Below are 18,332 nucleotides of genomic sequence, written 5' to 3' on the forward strand. Positions count from 1 at the left end.
GAGACAACCAGCTCCCTAAAACACCTGGTTACTAGTTTAGTAGTTGAAGACAGCATGGTTTAAATGAGGAATTCTTGAACACACTTCCTTGATTAAATGGATCATTCAGGCAAAAATGAAAATTCTGTCAAAGTTTATTCACCCTCATGTCGATTCCAGACTTGTATGACTTACTTTCTCTGGCAGAACACAATATAAACATAAAATAAAAAAGTGTGGAAAAGGGGATCTGAACATTAGATAAAAGTAGTGCACTTTTAGTAGCTATTGGATTACTTTTATGCTACCTGTTTTTGTTTTATTGGAGCTTATAGGTTTTGGACCCCATTTACTTTCACTGCATGGACAAAACCTCTGTTCAAACAGATTTGGAATGACATGAGGGTGAGTGACGATGACAGAATTTTCATTTTTGGTTGAATTATCACTTTATGTCAGGCTTTTCTGGAGTAGCCTGAAGAGCAACTGCAAATTCCAGGTGAATGACAGTCGTCACATTTGCTTAGATCTGGAATGTTTCCCTTCGCTGAACGGGTGAGTTGCTGTGTTGGATGGGTGCGGAGCAGATGGAGGAGGGCGGGCACAAGAGGCTACCGAGTACCCCAAAATCTGGGACGGGTGGGACAGGCGAGGAAGGCAAAGAAGAGTCAATTTGAAGCCTCCGTGAGGCAACGTACTCTGAGCAGGTAGGTATAGGATCTTCAGGAAAAGACCCCAGTTGTAGCTGGTAAAGACCTGCTCCCAGGAGTCCTGAGTCTAGCTGGGATGAAGGGATGGAGTGGCTAAGGGGGAGCGAGGAGAAGTAAAGCTGGGTGGACGGGGAGGCTATGTCTGGCGTCTGGAGCGCTTGTGGGAGAGGCGAAGATTGTCTGAACAACTGCTCCACCTGTGGGCTAGAACAAGTACCTGCACATAGTTCCAGCTCCCCAATGTTTCGCTCAGAACCTGGAAAAATAAGACAAGATTAAGGAAAAAGTGGTCGAGCATTTGTGGGAAAACAGAAAAGAAAAAAACGAGTAGATGTAAGATGAGTTTCTGTTTTACAATTTAAAACGCATGCACAAAGACAATGTTTCCAAAGGAGTTCCACTCTGTTTATTCTTGTAGTGATTGGATCATTCCTGTTATGCAGTACCACATTTAATAAATATGCTTTGGTCACGTTCAGACACTTAACTTAATTATAGCTTCATCATTTTCACAATGGTATGAAAGTATAACAGGGTGGAAATAAAGAAATGAACAGGATGGAACTGAATAGGGCGTAAGTTAGGGACTTGACAGTTTATAACAATCTTTTGAAATTCTGATATCATACCAGTGTTGTTATTGTTAACTATTAAAGCCGTTTCCATTAATTGAAAATAATAAAAAATTAAAACAAACCCCCCCCCCCCCCCCATTTTGATTGAAAAATCTTGCAATACTTTCTTCAGGAATATTCCGTGTTTATGTTAGTACAGCAGCCGAGAACATGGCAAACATAACTAATATGATTACCATTTAAAAAAGATGATTTCCCTTTTTTTATATAATAAAAAAGTGAGTTTAATATTTTATTTACTATAAGACATATATGATGGACATGAAAATGTACTACATAACAGGAATGATCCATTTCCCGGGACTTCTCCACTTCAGTTTTTACCTGTGTATCTGTCAGTTTTAGGCTGTCTGTGAGCAGCAAGCTCAGGGCTTTAATAGGAAGCGCGGTGTGCGTTTCCGTCGTGGACGACCCTGAAACTGAGCTGCGCAATTCAGGCTCTCCTCTGGATTGTACGACCAAATGAAAAGTGACAGAACATAAAAGAACACAAACACAATAGGAAAAATGCTGGCAGATGGAAAACAACAATGAAACAAATCATAGACCAAAACCAAGAAAAATGCATTTATGCTGGACATAAACAAATGAACATAAATGAAGAAGCTTGTAAAAAATGAACAAACTTGGCCGCAATGGAAGATTCCATGAAAACATATGCATGTGGAAAAGTAAGTATTTTATCCAAGAACTAGTAAGCGTACCTTGTTTATCCAGCTCCATGACTGCAGGTGGCGATGGAGGCTGGAGTTGAATGGAAGACCTACTTGGCAAACCTTGATTGGCACCTTCCACATCGCCAGTATCTCCATCCGGCTCAGCATCCTCGCTAAGAGACACGTAAACCATTTAAATATCATCAGATCATTATTCTAAAAATGTGAAAACTTCAAACAAAACACACTCACGTGTTCCCAGATGGTAGATTGCACCTTTTCCGACCCAGCTTGGTGGCTTGCTGTGTGAAATACTCATGCCGCTCTGATTTCTTCCATATGTAGTAGTACTCTACACACTCACCCACCGAGCGCGTGCGGACCTGGGTGAGGGTAAATAAGAGGAGCCGACACATGAAGACACTATTATTTCTCTAAAAGTAGAAACATCCGCAGCAATTCCTACTGGGAAACAATGTATGTTATGAGACTAATTTGGTACTCACCTTGTTGCCCTGTATGAGGTGGAAGTTCTTCCCATAGGCACGGTAGCCATGCTCAAAGTTACGACACTCCTCCTCACTCCAGGCACAAAGCTCTTCTGGGAACATTTTTTTTTATATATTTGAGATTAACCAGCTATACATATCAGGATGCATTGATTGTCAGTTCCTGCTAAAGAAGGTTTGAGAAAGAAAGGCATAAAAAAGACAAAACAGAAGTCTTACCATTGAAAACCTTGACATTAAAGCGATATCTTCTTAGTGCCTCTTCTGGATTAAAGTTGCATTTTACTAGTTCATAAAGAGCCTACAAAAGAAATGTAATGAAAGAATAAGTGCAACCACTGAAAGATCAAAACATGACCCACTAAAGACAATAAAAACGTACAGCGAGGTACAAAAGAATGAGACCACTAGTGAAAATGCATCCATGTAATTTCAGAATGTCTTTTTATGTGGCATGTTGCCGTTTTCCTTTAATGACAGTAGCACCAGAGTTGTATGAACTCTATAAAACCTGATGATCATATTTTCCAACATGTTTTGTAAAAGGGTAAAAAAAAAAAAGGGGGGGCGGGGGGGGGGGGAGGTGGCGGAAGAAGCTTATATAATTAGAAATAATGCAGAATAATCTTACAAATTACTTTTATTATTTATTTATTTTGAATGTCACTACATAGTTTAAGAAAGTACTGGGTAAGAAAACTTTTTTTTGACACTGAAACTTTTAACTATGGGGTCCCACTGGGCTCTATTCTTGGACCATTATAATTTCATTATATACAGGTCCTTCTCAAAAAATTAGCATATTGTGATAAAGTTAATTATTTTCCATAATGTAATGATAAAAATGTAACTTTCATATATTTTAGATTAATTGCACACCAACTGAAATATTTCAGGTCTTTTATTGTTTTAATACTGATGATTTTGGCATACAGCTCATGAAAACCCAAAATTCCTGTCTCAAAAAATTAGCATATTTCATCCGACCAATAAAAGAAGTGTTTTTAATACAAACAAAAAAAGTCAACCTTCAAATAATTATGTTCAGTTATGCACTCAATACTTGGTCGGGAATCCTTTTGCAGAAATGACTGCTTCAATGCGGCGTGGCATGGAGGCAATCAGCCTGTGGCACTGCTGAGGTGTTATGGAGGCCCAGGATGCTTCGATAGCGGCCTTAAGCTCATCCAGAGTGTTGGGTCTTGCGTCTCTCAACTTTCTGTTCACAATATCCCACAGATTCTCTATGGGGTTCAGGTCAGGAGAGTTGGCAGGCCAATTGAGCACAGTAATACCATGGTCAGTAAACCATTTACCAGTGGTTTTGGCACTGTGAGCAGGTGCCAGGTCGTGCTGAAAAATGAAATCTTCATCTCCATAAAGCTTTTCAGCAGATGGAAGCATGAAGTGCTCCAAAATCTCCTGAGAGCTAGCTGCATTGACCCTGCCCTTGATAAAACACAGTGCACCAACACCAGCAGCTGACATGGCACCCCAGACCATCACTGACTGTGGGTACTTGACACTGGACTTCAGGCATTTTGGCATTTCCTTCTCCCCAGTCTTCCTCCAGACTCTGGCACCTTGATTTCCGAATGACATCCAAAACTGAGCAACAGTCCAGTGCTGCTTCTCTGTAGCCCAGGTCAGGCGCTTCTGCCGCTGTTTCTGGTTCAATAGTGGCTTGACCTGGGGAATGCGGCACCTGTAGCCCATTTCCTGCACACGCCTGTGCATGGTGGCTCTGGATGTTTCTACTCCAGACTCAGTCCACTGCTTCCGCAGGTCCCCCAAGGTCTGGAATCGGTCCTTCTCCACAATCTTCCTCAGGGTCCGGTCACCTCTTCTCGTTGTGCAGCGTTTTTTGCCACACTTTTTCCTTCCCACAGACTTCCCACTGAGGTGCCTTGATACAGCACTCTGGGAACAGCCTATTTGTTCAGAAATTTCTTTCTGTCTTACCCTCTTGCTTGAGGGTGTCAATGATGGCCTTCTGGACAGCAGTCAGGTCGGCAGTCTCACCCATGATTGCGGTTTTGAGTAATGAAACAGGCTGGGAGTTTTTAAAAGCCTCAGGAATCTTTTGCAGTCGTTTAGAGTTAATTAGTTGATTCAGATGATTAGGTTAATAGCTCGTTTAGAGACCCTTTTCATGATATGGTAATTTTTTGAGACAGGAATTTTGGGTTTTCATGAGCTGTATGCCAAAATCATCAGTATTAAAACAAAAGACCTGAAATATTTCAGTTGGTGTTCAATGAATCTAAAATATATGAAAGTTTAATTTTTATCATTACATTATGGAAAATAATGAACTTTATCACAATATGCTAATTTTTTTTTGAAGGACCTGTATATGTATGTATACACTGTAAATATATATATTTGGACAATGAAACTGAAACACCTGGTTTAAGACCACAATCATTTATTAGTATGGTGTAGGCCCTCCTTTTGGAGTCAATATAGCAACAGCATCTGTTCGTCCTGGGAATGACAGGTAGAAGTCCTTCACAGTGGCCATAGGGATTTTGAGCCACTCCTCTTCCAGAACAGTGGCCAGGTCACTATGTGATGCTGGTGGAAGAAAACGTTTCCTGACTCGCTCCTCTATTATCGCTCAATAATATTTAGATCTGGTGACTGTACAGGTCATGGGAGATGTTCAACTTCACTTTCATGTTCATCAAACCATACTGTCACAAGTCTTGCTGTGTCTTGCTTGCTGTCACAATTATCATGCTGATACATGGCACCTCCTTCAGGGTACAATGTTTGAACCATTAGGTGCACATGGTCCTCAAGAGTGGTTTGGTAGCACTTGGCAGTGACACGCCGATTGAGCACAGTAGGGGGATGCCATGATATTGAAGCCCAATCACTGATCCACCCCATGCTTCACTCTGGGCAACAACAGTCCGGGTGTTAAGCCTCTTTGGGGCTTCTCCTCACCGTAACTCCCACGCCGCAAGAGGGAAAGACAGTGAAGGGGGACTCAGAGAACAATAAATGTTTCACATTGTCCACAGTCCACAGATTTGCACTGTTGGAACCAATGAAACTGACATTTGGCATTGGCACGAGTGCCCAAAGCTTTGGCTATAGCAGCCCGACCATGAATATTGACACTGTGGAGCTCCCTATGAACAGTTTTGGTGGAAACAGGAGAGTCGAGATGCGAATTTATTTCTGCATTGAGTTGGGCAGCTGTGGTTTTATGTTTTTTGGATACAATCAAGGTTAGTACCCGGACATCCCTTTTAGACAGCTTCCTCTTGTGTCTACAGTTACTTCTGTTGGATGTGGTTCATCCGATATGGTGGTTTGCCGACATTATCCTGGATAACATAGTTCTCGATACACCACAAAGACTTGCTATTCTGGTCAGAGATGAGCCAGCGAGACGTGCACCAACAATTTGTCCTCTTTTGAACTCTGATATGTCCATTATGTTGTGTGGATTGCAATGTTTCATGTGCAACTGTGCTATTGCTCTGCTAATTCAACCTGATGGAATGTAAAATCAGTAAAGACTGGTCACCAGGCCACGCATTTATGTGTGTGTGTGTGTGTGTGTGTGTGTGTGTGTGTGTGTGTGTGTGTGTGATTTAATTACAAGATGTAACTTGTCAAACACATCATATATTATTATTTGTCATAAAAATAATTAAGCAAAATTCAATAAATCAATCTAGCAAGCAGTGTTGTTATTGTTATCTAAAGCTTAAAATATTGAAAACTATTTTTATAAAATATAAACTAAATTAAATGGAAAATAACTGAAATATACTGTATGTTGAAGTACAAACATTACTAAATCTGAAATTACTAACATTACTGAAACACATTAAGAAATACCGTCACAATATTAAAATTCAAAATAATAATAAATGCTATAATAGTATATAAATAATACTAAAATAACACTGCTAGCATGCTTCACCCTCCAATTCAGCCACTTCCAAATTGCATGAAAAATGAAGAGTTATATCTGAGTGATTCAACCCAACCTGCTCATTGTCTTTGACTATATCTCCTGTGGTCAGACTGTTTGAAGGTCCATTGTCACTCCCTTTTCTCTGGACTTCAAGCAAAAACTTCTCTACCGCCAGACTGGACAACACATCTGGAGTCCACAACAACTGGTCTTCATTTTCATAGGCTGGGGATAACAGTAACAAAACAGGTGTGGGTCCAAGAGGACTAGACAGGTCGGTTATGCAAAATAGACCACTGAAACCACAACCCTGGAGCCAGTGTAAAGGACACCAGCCAAGAGAATACACTCACCTCTTTCATAAAAAGTGTGTGTACAGAGAGAAGGAATTATAGCCTGATACTGGGGGCCCACCATGATGTCCTGATAACCAAAACATGGCATAAAGGCATTACTACAATGTTTTTTCCACTAAGCTGAAAATTTTAAATCGTTATAACATATTATAAATTATATTTTATAGATACAACTGTTCAAACATTTGTGGTCAGTAAGATTTTTTAATGTTTTTGATAGAAGGCTCTTATTCTCACCATTGGTGCATTTATTTGATCAAAAATACATTAAAAATAGTAATATTGTGAAATATTAATACAAAATTAAATAATTAATATAAAATAACAGTTTTCTATTTTAAAATATTTTAAAATGTAAATTACTCATGTGATGCAAAGCTGACATAATCCTTTAGAAATCATTCTAATATGCTTATTTGGTACTTTACAAAAGTACTTCACTTTGATCAAATTATTATCAAAGAGTATTCATTTCTTTAAAAAAAAAAACCCATAATGTTCATGTTTTCCAACGTGAAATTTGTAAGTATTGTGTCAGAAAACTTTATTCATTTGGCACAGAATGGCCTACTGATACTTTTAACTATGGTGTCCCACTAGGCTCTATTCTTGGACCATTAAAATTTCATTAAATATAATTGTTAACCAAAGCTAAAACTATAAAAATAATTTTTGGTCACTGAAATAAAGCTAAATTTAAATTAAATATAAACATAGTAAACTATAACATGAATCCTTTTTTACCTTTCGGCCATCACTGGAGGGGATAGAGGTGCTTTCTGAGTCGTCTTCGGAGCAGCTGACTGAAGTGTCTTTGTCATCACCTGGCAGGATTAAGAACAGGTTCAGAGTAAGCTCAAACATTTTTGACAAAAGAAAAACATGATTAAGTTTCAAATGTATGTGCAGTGTAGAAAAATCAGATTGAACAAAATAAAAATAAGGCAGCTAGAATGACATTGCTTACAAGAATATTCACTTAGGAGTTGACACTAGTACAGTAAAATAAGAGGCATTGTAATGTAATGTGCTACCTCTTAGGTGGTGTAAGAGGTCAGATGCATGGGACGTGATGGAGAGTGTGAAGTCATCAGCAGAGGAATGGTTGTCCACATCCTCTCCTCCTGAGAGCAGATCTTTATCTGTCTGAACCTACAAAATTAAAGACTTTATAGCAATTATAAGCAATAATTTGTTACTTTCCAATTTTCCAAATGAATCCACTAAGATTCCAAGAATCTACTAAGGAGGACAAGCCGAAAATAAGAACATTATACACAGAGTAAACCAGTGATAGTGACCTTGTCCAGTGTTATTTCAGGCAGACTGGCTGCAAGCTCATTCGGCTCCTGTTGTTGTTCCAGGACAGGATCAGGCATGTTGTACCCATAAAGTGCCAGCAGTTGCTCGAGTGGCATCTCACCACCCTGTGGAAAGGTAAATGAAACAATCCTTTTTTTTTGTAATAAGAAGCAAATTTAATCTATCAATGCATAGCAAGAAGTTGTTCCACTCACTGAATGGGTCTTGGTTGCCATCTTTACCGCCTGCCTCCGCAGGGCCGCCAGGGTCCAGTCCTGCTCCTCTAGGAACGTGGATGCCCGGGAAGGGGCCTCCAGTGGCCCCGCATAGCCCTGGTGGAAAATGTCTACACGACTGTGCCGTTGTTCCTTGGAGCCCATTCGCACAGCTAAAGCACAATGAAAGCAGAGAATTCTCAAAATACATATTTCGTATCAATAATTCAATTATAAGTCAATTACATTGCTAAATGTTGGTTAAATTAAAAAGTAATTGGAAAAATGGATTATAAAAATGTTTTGAGAATAGGTGTTGCATTATTTGTAGGCGGATGCCACTTGGTTTTATATTTTGATTCTCAAGCATTGACATTCAGGCATTTTTAAAAGTTACTTATGTGTCCAAAAAACTTTTGAAGCCACTGTATATACAAAGATATTGTGGAAAAAATTAAATAGGCCAGCCACTGTCAAAAATAATTGTTGGTTTTACTTTAAAAAAGTAACCAACCTGGTTGCCTTCAAATTTTGAGTTCATTGAAATTAAGAATTTGAGTTGATACACAGATTGGTTTAATCAACAGAAACTCAAAATAGTATGTTATCTGAACCACATTAATTGTCTAAGTTGATTTGACAAAAAAACTAAATTTTACCACAAAAAAAAACATATTTTTCACCAAAATGACATTGTTTAAATCATTGTTTCAAACGTAGGTTTGGGAGGAGCCTAAAGATTCAGTCCTGTCCTTCATAATTATGAGCATAAGCAGCAGGCACTGCACCAATTTTTCCAGCATCCCTCCTCCTCCATTTATCTCATAATTCCTCTGCACATTACTGTTATAGGGGGAGTTTAGCTCGGAGCTCGAGCCTCGTTTGAGGACAGCAAGCCAAGTTTGTTTACCATTAACTATTAAGACTGAAGGGGCAGGAGAACTCGTGAATTACTCTTCAAAGACTTTTAGACTATTTCAAGAAATATTTAATAGAAGAATATTCCAATACTAATCGTAGATTTTTTAGAACATAAGCCCTTACAAAAATGTACCATGGTAAACATAGTTTACACCAAAATAGCAGATATTGTTTCTACGGTAGAAATGTGATAAGAAATTGATCAAAATTGCAAAAATAAAGGTTCCAAAAGTGGATTGTCACAGTGATGCCATAGTGTGAAGAACATTTTAATAATCCAAAGAACCTTTTTCCACTATGTACGAAGGAAATGTTCTGTGGATGTTAAAGGTTCTTCGTGGAATTATCAGTGCCAATGAAGAACCTTTGTTTTTAAGACACATGGTTTAGTAACATCTCTTTCCCTCAAATAACAAGCCTCCCTTAGAAAAATGACTTTATACCTCAAATTTTAACTTAATTCTTAATGCTTACCTCATAGACACTTCTAGACTTAGTCTAAAACTCAAAGGAAAGATTTTTAAAGCACCTCAGACATGTTTAAAGTGTCTTTTCCTCATTTTTTCATAACGGTTAAACGCATCTGTATGTGACCTCTTTGAGCTTTGCTGAAGTTAGCAGCGGTTAGTCACTCAGGCGCTTTCCTGTAAGTCAGTGCTGAACATTTGCACCGTGACTCCGAACCGGTGCGAGAAGGAAACAGTTTTAGGGAAGTCGATGAGGCAGTGACAGAATATCTAAAGTTTTGAAAGTTTAGACCTGGCATCCGTCCTGCTCCGCGCGCACCTGGGACACACTTCAGCACCAGCGCTCGCGCAGCTCTCCCGTTGTTTAGTACGGCGCTCGATCTGGCGAATTAAACGCTCGTGAACGCGTACAGACAGAGAGATAGATAGAGTGGCGAAACGGTGAGGAGTGCTCCCATTTTAACTTCCTCCTTATTAGTGACCGTCTATCTTTGCCGTTTTCTGGGTCGGTCGGTCAGACGGCCGGGGTCTTAAGCTGTCTTTTAATGCGCGGCTGGCGGTTAAAGTGTATCGGAGCGGTTTAAACGTTTAATCCTTGTGTTGTTCTTCCCCCAAGCCCCGCAGCTCACTTACCTCCGCCATTCCGATTCTGCGCAAGCGGTGGAATGCCCGGATGTTGTGTAGAACTCCTATTGAACTTACATTCTGACTAACAGCACTGATGATAGTTACTAAACCATGTCAAACTAATCATAGAGGTTCTCTTAAGCGGTGTATATATTTGTGTTGAATAGAAATGGATCCCACCGGTAACATTTGTGAGCAAAATATACTTTAGAGTTCGAAGGGTCTAAAATGATGTATTTTCAAAGTTATCAAATATGATTTAAATTGCAACTGTCTTGAATTCACGTGAGCCTTTTTACATGGCTAATGTACAGTCACATAACCAGATGTTTAATTTCAGTTTGTGCCATGATAGGAGGTTCGTGAAAAAGGTTACAAAACTACTACCATATTTGGTACATGGTATTTAAAGTGTTTATTGTTAATATTTTTCCAACTGTTTTGTCTCATATTAATCATGATCACAATCCATGTAAACATACAATACAGTGGTAGGCTACCGTTTAAAATTTGGGGGTCTGTAAGATGTTTTTGAAAAAGTCTGCATTTATTTATCAACAATACCTTACAGTATAGCTAAATAGGCCTATATTGTGAAATTTCATTAGGCTATAATTTAAAATAACTGGTTCTTTTCAGCATCATTAGGCCTACTTCAGTCTTCAGGCACATGATCCTTCAGAAATCATTCTAATATGCTGATTTGGTGCTATAGAAATATTTCTTATGTTGAAACAGGAGCGCTGCTTAACATTTTTGTGGAACATTTGACTACATTTGTGCTACATTTGTCCTTGATTTTAAGTATAGCTCCAGTTTGAATAAGTAGGCTAACTGATTGTTCTCTTACGAGAGGTTCTCTCGTATTGCGTAAGCTAGCTTACGCTGCGGGAAAGATTCATCTTTGCTGAGAGTTTGAAGCCAAAAAATTATTTCATAATTTGTATCCATTGACAACGCAGTTCCTCTGCGGCAGACCTAGAGCAGGCTAGCTAGCAGCTCATTGGTTCGCTCAGAGAGAACTGCTTAAGCCTATGGGAGAGCGGGGCTGAACCCGCTGCCAATGAGAAGCGCCCGCGCGCTCATTGCATCATGGCCCGCCAGAATGGGCGTGGCTATGGTGTATATAACAGTCTCTCCCAGGCTTATATGTTGATTCATTTCATCTTCAGCAAGCTACACGCTTCTGCTGTCCTGAGAAAAGCCGTCGCCGTCGAGAAGGCATCACTCTAGCGAGCTCCCGGACCCTGAAGAAGCCGGCCGTCTTCGCCACCTTCAGCCGCCCTGCAAGCTAGCGCCATCCGACGACTGTATCCTTCTTTTCTCTATATCTAAAAGAGCCGAGCGTCTTTTTAAAGATGTCTCGTTTTTCCTGCGGCTCTTGCCGCGCTCCTCTCGAGGACGGAGACCGCCATGTCATTTGCGCTCTCTGCCTGGGACTCGAGCACGCAGAACTCGCCCTCGCGGATGGAGGATGCGACTTCTGTGAGAGCCTGCCGTTGTCGTCCCTGCGGGCACGACTTCTGGCGGCAAAATCCGCTCCCGCGCCGCCTCTCTCTTCGCCGCGTAAAAAGAAACGCCGCTCCCAGAGGCCGCCGGAGCCCCCTGCGGAACCATGCGGGCCGCCGCCGCCGCTTCCCGCTTCCCGCTCTCCCTCCCCGCCCCAGCCGGACATACAGTTGCCGCCGAGTGGCCGCTCTGTCGCTTCCGATGACGCCGCGGAGGAGAAGGATTCCTGTTCACTGCTCGCGTCAGACAGTGAGGAATGGTCATCTCTCGGATCCACGAGAGAGTCGGCGGGGATCCGCGCCGGGATAGAGGAGGAACTAATGCGCCTCCTCTCACAGGCCGTCGAACGCCTCGGTCTCGAGTGGTCTCCTCCACCCGAGCAGGCCCCGAACCGGATGGACGGCAGCTTTTTTCATGACGAAGTCCTGGAGCTGACGAAGTCCTGGAATGCCCCGCTCTCGGCTAGAAACCGCTCCGATATATCCGCCTCGCTGCGCTCGGTGGACGGAGCCTCCGAAAAAGGTTATTCAGCCATGCCGCCCGTTGAGGACTTGGTCGCCGCACACCTCTGCCCGCCCTCTGCTAGATGGCGCTCTTCCCCCACGCTTCCTTCGAAAGCTTGCAGAGCGACCTCGAGCTTTCATGCTCGCGCCTACGCCGCCGCCGGTCAGGCCGCCGCAGCGCTGCATTCTATGTCTGTCCTCCAAGTGTTACAGAGCGATATTCTCCGTGAGTGGGCCGAGAGCGGTAGAAACCCCTCCCCCGCTGTCACGGATCTGAGAAGTGCTACGGACCTCGCCCTTCGCGCCACTAAAGCCGCCGCACAAGCTCTGGGGAGATGCATGGCCAGCCTTTGTGTATCCGAGAGACACTTATGGCTCACGCTCGCCGACATGGGAGATTCTGAGCGCGCCGCGTTTCTTAACGCGCCCCTCTCCCCGACGGGCCTTTTTGGATCTGCTGTCACGGGAGTCGTCGATCGCTTTTCCGAGGTCCAGAAAGCCACTCAGGCCATGAATTTGTTTCTGCCCCGCCGCGCTAGCTCTTCCGCAGGCCGCTCTCGCGAGCCTCCTGCCAGAGCTCCACCACAGCGCCCTCCTCCGCAGACTCAAACAGCCCAGCGCAGACAGGGCGGCCGCCCTCGCTCTCGCTCTGACAGCCGCCGCAGACCGCCGCCCCCACGGGGCCCGCGACCCAAGATCACGCTGAAGCCTGATCATCAGAAGTCTGCCTAGCAAAGTTAAGAAAACGACGGCGCTCTCCCGCTGCGGCCGGACCGCCGTCAAAGCTTCGCCCTCTGCCAGTCCCCGTTGTTTCGCCGACTGCTGTAGTGTTGACCGCCACAAACAAGCCGGTGTCCCAGCCCGCTTGCGAGCGACAAAAAGCCGTTTTCACGGCTACCCAGACAAATCTCAAAAAGAGAAAATATGCCAGTTGTGTAGAAAATGTGCCCACAATCATGTGTTCACCCATACACACAAGCATAACATATCCCGTGTCTCTCTCAGAGCCCCATCACATGAAACGGGCACAGCCCGCTCTAATATCAGAGAACATAAACACGCTCACGAGCTCATGCGCGTGTCCCCTCTCTGCTCGCTCTGTTTCACGGCCCATAGACTCCTCTCTGAGTGCAAATCCCGTTGCCACACACATTCAAAGCGCGCCCACACACTGTGTCCAGCCCGCTATGTGCAGCAATCAGGGCGATATTGCCATTCGGCCACTAGCCGCATGCTCCAAAGCGTGGGAAGCCATTCCAGGCATTTCCCCGTGGGTGCTAAGCATTATAAAGAACGGCTATCTGCTACAGTTTCGCCGCCGCCCGCCTCGTGCGCGCGCTCGGCTCGAATCTACTGTCAGCCCGCTGGCCGCCGGCACGCTCCGCTCAGAAATTGCGACACTGTTGCAAAAGGGCGCCATAGAGAGAGTCCCACCATCTATGACCGAGTCGGGGTTTTACGGCCGTTATTTTCTGGTTCCCAAGAAAGACTGGTTCGTCTCTCTAGACCTGAAAGACGCCTATTTTCAGATCCAGATAAATCCCCGTCACACGCCATTCTTACGTTTCGCCTTCGAGGGTCATGTTTATCAATACGCCGTTCTCCCGTTCGGCTTATCCCTGGCGCCCCGTACATTCACGAAGTGCATGGATACGGCGCTCGCCCCCCTGCGGAGCCAGGGGCTGCGCATATTGAATTATCTGGACGACTGGCTGATTTTGGCCCAATCACAGACGGAGCTTCTGTCGCACGGCGCAGTTCTCCTCGACCATCTGAAAACGCTGGGCCTCTCTGTCAACTGGACAAAGAGCTCCCTTCAACCCAGTCAATCGATTTCCTTTCTAGGAATAGATTTGAACTCGGTCACGATGACGGCTCGCCTGTCCACACAGCGCGCGCGCAGTGTTCAGCGACTGGCCGCCTCGTTTCAGATGGGCACCCGCACACCTCTGAAAACTTTTCAGAGGATGCTGGGTTACATGGCCTCAGCCTCCGCTGTGCTTCAGCTGGGCCTTCTGCACATGCGCCCGCTTCAGCTTTGGTTAAACAGCCGTGTACCCCACCGCGCGTGGAACACGGGCCGCCAGCTGATCAGAGTTACGCAGACATGTCTCACGGCGCTGCAGCCATGGACAGTAGCAGAATGGTTTCGGCAGGGCGTCACGATGGGGACCTTTTCCCGCCGAAAAGTCATCTCGACAGATGCATCCAACACGGGTTGGGGTGCAGTCTGCAAGGGCTCACCGGCCTTCGGCCATTGGTCGACACAGTAAAGCCCCTTACACATAAACTGTCTGGAAATGCTTGCGGTCGAGAACGCGCTCTCGCGCTTCCTCCCGCTCATTCGGGGACACCACGTCCTGATCCGTTCGGACAACATGGCTGTGGTCTCCTATCTCAACCGTCAGGGCGGTGTCAGATCCAGGAATCTCTTCCTACTGACACACCGCATTTTAGTTTGGTCTCAGAGCCGCCTGCTCTCGCTCAGAGCGACGCATGTGCCGGGCCATCTGAACGACGGTCCAGACATACTGTCCAGGAACCTCATCTCCTCAGGAGAATGGTCCCTGAACACACAAACGGTCCAAATACTGTGGCGGCTATTCGGCAGAGCAGAAGTGGACCTCTTCGCGTCAGAAGAGAACGCTCACTGCCCAATATTTTTTTCAAGGAGCGAGGACGCGCTAGCCCAGGAATGGCCTCGCCGCCCGCTCTATGCATTCCCTCCGATCGCTCTGCTACCACAGGTAATTCAGAGGATCAGGGACACACGCCACTCGGTGCTCCTCATAGCCCCGCGTTGGGAGAGTCAGAATTGGGTTCCGGAGCTCACTCAGCTGTCACAGACAGCCCCCTGGCCCATCCCAGTCAGAGCAGATCTCCTCTCTCAAGCTCGCGGCACGATCTGGCACCCCCATCCACGGCGCTGGGCGCTACATGCATGGGTGATCAACGACTATTCGTCGATTTGCCAGAGGGAGTAAGAAACACTATCATACAGGCTAGAGCACCTTCCACGAGAAGGCTCTATGCGTCTAAATGGTCTGTGTTCTCAAAATGGTGCACCGACAAACATCTGGACCCACGGTCATGCGAGGTGCCGTCTTTGCTTGTTTTCCTTCAAGAGATGCTGGACAAGGGCAGGTCCCCCTCCACTCTCAAGGTTTACGTAGCAGCCGTCGCGGCGTTCTCTGAACCCCGACGCGCTCAGTCCCTGGGCAAAGACGAGTTAGTCATCCGCTTCCTCAGGGGAGCTAAGAGGATGAACCCTCCGCGCCCCCCTTCGGTTCCTATCTGGGATCTTTCTATAGTTCTCGAAGCTATGAAAGCACCCCCGTTCGAACCGCTCGAGTCTGTGGACCTAAAATACCTCTCGCTCAAAACCGTTTTTCTGACGGCTCTGTCCTCAGTAAAACGCGTGGGGGATCTTCACGCGCTCTCATCCAGCGCCGCGTGTCTTGAGTTTGGACCGAATTATTCTGTTGTCATTCTCAAACCTAGGCATGGCTATGTCCCGAAGGCGATTGGTACCCCGTTCAGGGCTCAGATTATTTCCCTATCGGCTCTGCCTTCATCCGATAGTGAGCGCGACGCCAATCTCCTCTGCCCGGTGCGGGCTCTGAGATTGTACACTACGCGCGCTGCCGCGTTCAGACGCGCTGAGCAGCTTTTCGTGTCGTTTGGGGGGCGCACCAAAGGTCTGGCCGCCTCTAAACAGACACTGTCTAGATGGATAGTAGACGCTATCGCCTCTGCTTACGCATCTAAATGCCTGCCCTGCCCTCTGGGCATCAGGGCGCACTCCACTAGAGGCATGGCCTCATCGTGGGCATGGTCCTGTGGAATTTCCATTCATGACATTTGTGTGGCCGCGGGATGGGCCTCCCCGTCCACTTTTGTCAGATTTTACAACTTGGAAGTTCCCGCCTTGCAGGCAAAATTACTAGCTGTCTAACGACCAGCTCCCTAAGAAGCTGCATTACTGGGAGTCCCTCACACAACCGGTTCGCCCCTTGTGCTCTCCTTAGATGCTTATGTATATACTTCATGTGCCCGCTCTGCCGGCCTCATATTACATTCACTCCACGTTAAAAATCCCCCGGTATCACCCTGGGATTCATGAGTGGATTCATAGCGCGCACGGCGTTGACCAGGTGTTCCCGCAGCGTAAGCTAGCTTACGCAATACGAGAGAACCTCTCGTAAGAGAACGAATCGGTTACCTAACGTAACCTCGGTTCTCTCTAGAAGAGGGAACGAGTACTGCGTTCCCGGCCGTGCTTGCGCTACTACCGTTTCGCTTCACGCTGAAATAAATCAACATATAAGCCTGGGAGAGACTGTTATATACACCATAGCCACGCCCATTCTGGCGGGCCATGATGCAATGAGCGCGCGGGCGCTTCTCATTGGCAGCGGGTTCAGCCCCGCTCTCCCATAGGCTTAAGCAGTTCTCTCTGAGCGAACCAATGAGCTGCTAGCTAGCCTGCTCTAGGTCTGCCGCAGAGGAACTGCGTTGTCAATGGATACAAATTATAAAATAATTTTTTGGCTTCAAACTCTCAGCAAAGATGAATCTTTCCCTCAGCTTAAGCTAGCTTACGCAATACTCGTTCCCTCTTCTAGAGAGAACCGAGGTTACGTTAGGTAACCGATTCGATTTACATTGTAAAAAAAAAAAAAAAAAAAATCCCCATAGATTTAAAAATATTATGATTAAATATATGAATATTAAATTATGTTACTTTGTTGTTTGCAACTTTCTTTTATAGGTCTTAAATTTCCTTTCTTTTTTTTCAGTAGTTTTCCACCGTTTACAATTTTGACCAAGAATAAAACCCTATTGTTTTGAACTTATTTATTATTATAATTCAATATTATTATAGTTTAGAAAAGGTAAAAGTAAAAAATGGGATTAAATAAGTTGTATATGATTTGGGTAGGTTTTATTTGCTGTTATTAAACAACTTTCTACTTAAAAATAAAATGTTTTATCCTAAATTAACTATAATGCACGGGAGCAGGACCAAATGTAAACTCTAAGAAATGAGCATTTAAAAACCCACCGACTCAATGCTACAGCCTAGGTAATGCATGTGGTAAAGAGTCCATATGATATTTATGTAAAGTTACAAATTGGACTTTTAAATCCTAATGCATGCAGTTTTGGATGACGTGGATTTATTTAATCCAAAGGCAAATCCAAAGACCCCTTTATCTTGATTTGTATGGTTTGTGGTTGCCCTGCATGCTTAATAAACAAACTCCAGCTGGTCCAAAACACAGCAGCTAGAGTTCATACTAGAACCAGCAAGTGTTAGGCTGCAAAAATTGGGCAACCGGAACCGGGAACACTTCCCGTAACACCAGATGTACTTGTTACATCGAAAGAAGAATGGCATCCATGCTTATATTAGTCTCTCTGTTTATCCAGAGGTTACCGTAGTCAGCCGTATCCGGTCCGTATCCAGATCAGATGGTGAACCTGCACCCTAAGACGACCACAACGGCCCTGAATGTCAGCGGAGACCCCCGTCTACTAGACAATCCCCTGTGAAGACCTTGTCGACACGACAGCCATCAACACAGATCCTCAGCAGAGACCACAAGAACCAGACAAGTCCTGCACAGACCCTATGACCAGTTTCGGCTCCATACCGGCGTGATGAATCCGATCTTCAAGCAAAAGGAACTGAATGAAATATTTGAATGCTACCGATCCACAATCTGATTTCTGACTTGTGATGCAGCCTAAATCATAATCACACTATGTTCATACTTTGGCCAGAGGACATCTGAGTTTTTTTTCTCCATTATGTCACCTGATGGAGTTTGGGTTCCTTGCCACTGTCGCCTCTGGCTTGCTTAGTTGGGGACACCTAATATTCAACTCTATTATTGATCTGACTGGACTCACGCTGTTGTATGAGATCTGAACTGAGCTGGACGATGACATCACTGTTTTCTACAGAACTGCTTTATAGATGAAATAAACTCATTTAATAAT

The 18,332-nt window shown here is 44.5% G+C and overlaps 1 protein-coding gene across 5 annotated transcripts; it reads right to left on the minus strand.

Annotated features, from left to right (window-relative positions):
- Nucleotides 1–225: 225 nt before the first annotated feature.
- Nucleotides 226–10,383, minus strand: mier2 (mesoderm induction early response 1, family member 2). 5 transcript variants are annotated; one of them, XM_056256353.1, is made up of 13 exons: nt 9,980–10,271; nt 8,300–8,472; nt 8,084–8,209; nt 7,817–7,934; nt 7,527–7,606; nt 6,780–6,849; nt 6,500–6,651; nt 2,709–2,790; nt 2,487–2,581; nt 2,233–2,363; nt 2,029–2,153; nt 1,649–1,769; nt 807–945 (listed from the first exon to the last, which is right to left on the minus strand). In XM_056256353.1, exons 1-12 carry the CDS (start codon nt 9,984–9,986, stop codon nt 1,690–1,692), a joined length of 1,239 nt encoding a protein of 412 aa, XP_056112328.1. In that variant the 5' UTR covers nt 9,987–10,271; the 3' UTR covers nt 807–945; nt 1,649–1,689. The 5 variants fall into 5 exon arrangements, with proteins under 5 accessions (XP_056112327.1, XP_056112326.1, XP_056112325.1 ...); XM_056256352.1 differs by lacking the exons at nt 1,649–1,769; nt 9,980–10,271 and adding an exon at nt 10,321–10,383 and having other exon boundaries at nt 226–945; XM_056256351.1 differs by lacking the exon at nt 1,649–1,769 and having other exon boundaries at nt 226–945; nt 7,817–7,928; nt 9,980–10,283.
- Nucleotides 10,384–18,332: the final 7,949 nt, after the last annotated feature.

Source organism: Rhinichthys klamathensis, unplaced genomic scaffold, assembly GCF_029890125.1.
Source record: "Rhinichthys klamathensis goyatoka isolate OS25496 unplaced genomic scaffold, OSU_Roscu_1.1 h1tg000127l_1, whole genome shotgun sequence".
NCBI lineage: Eukaryota > Metazoa > Chordata > Actinopteri > Cypriniformes > Leuciscidae > Rhinichthys > Rhinichthys klamathensis.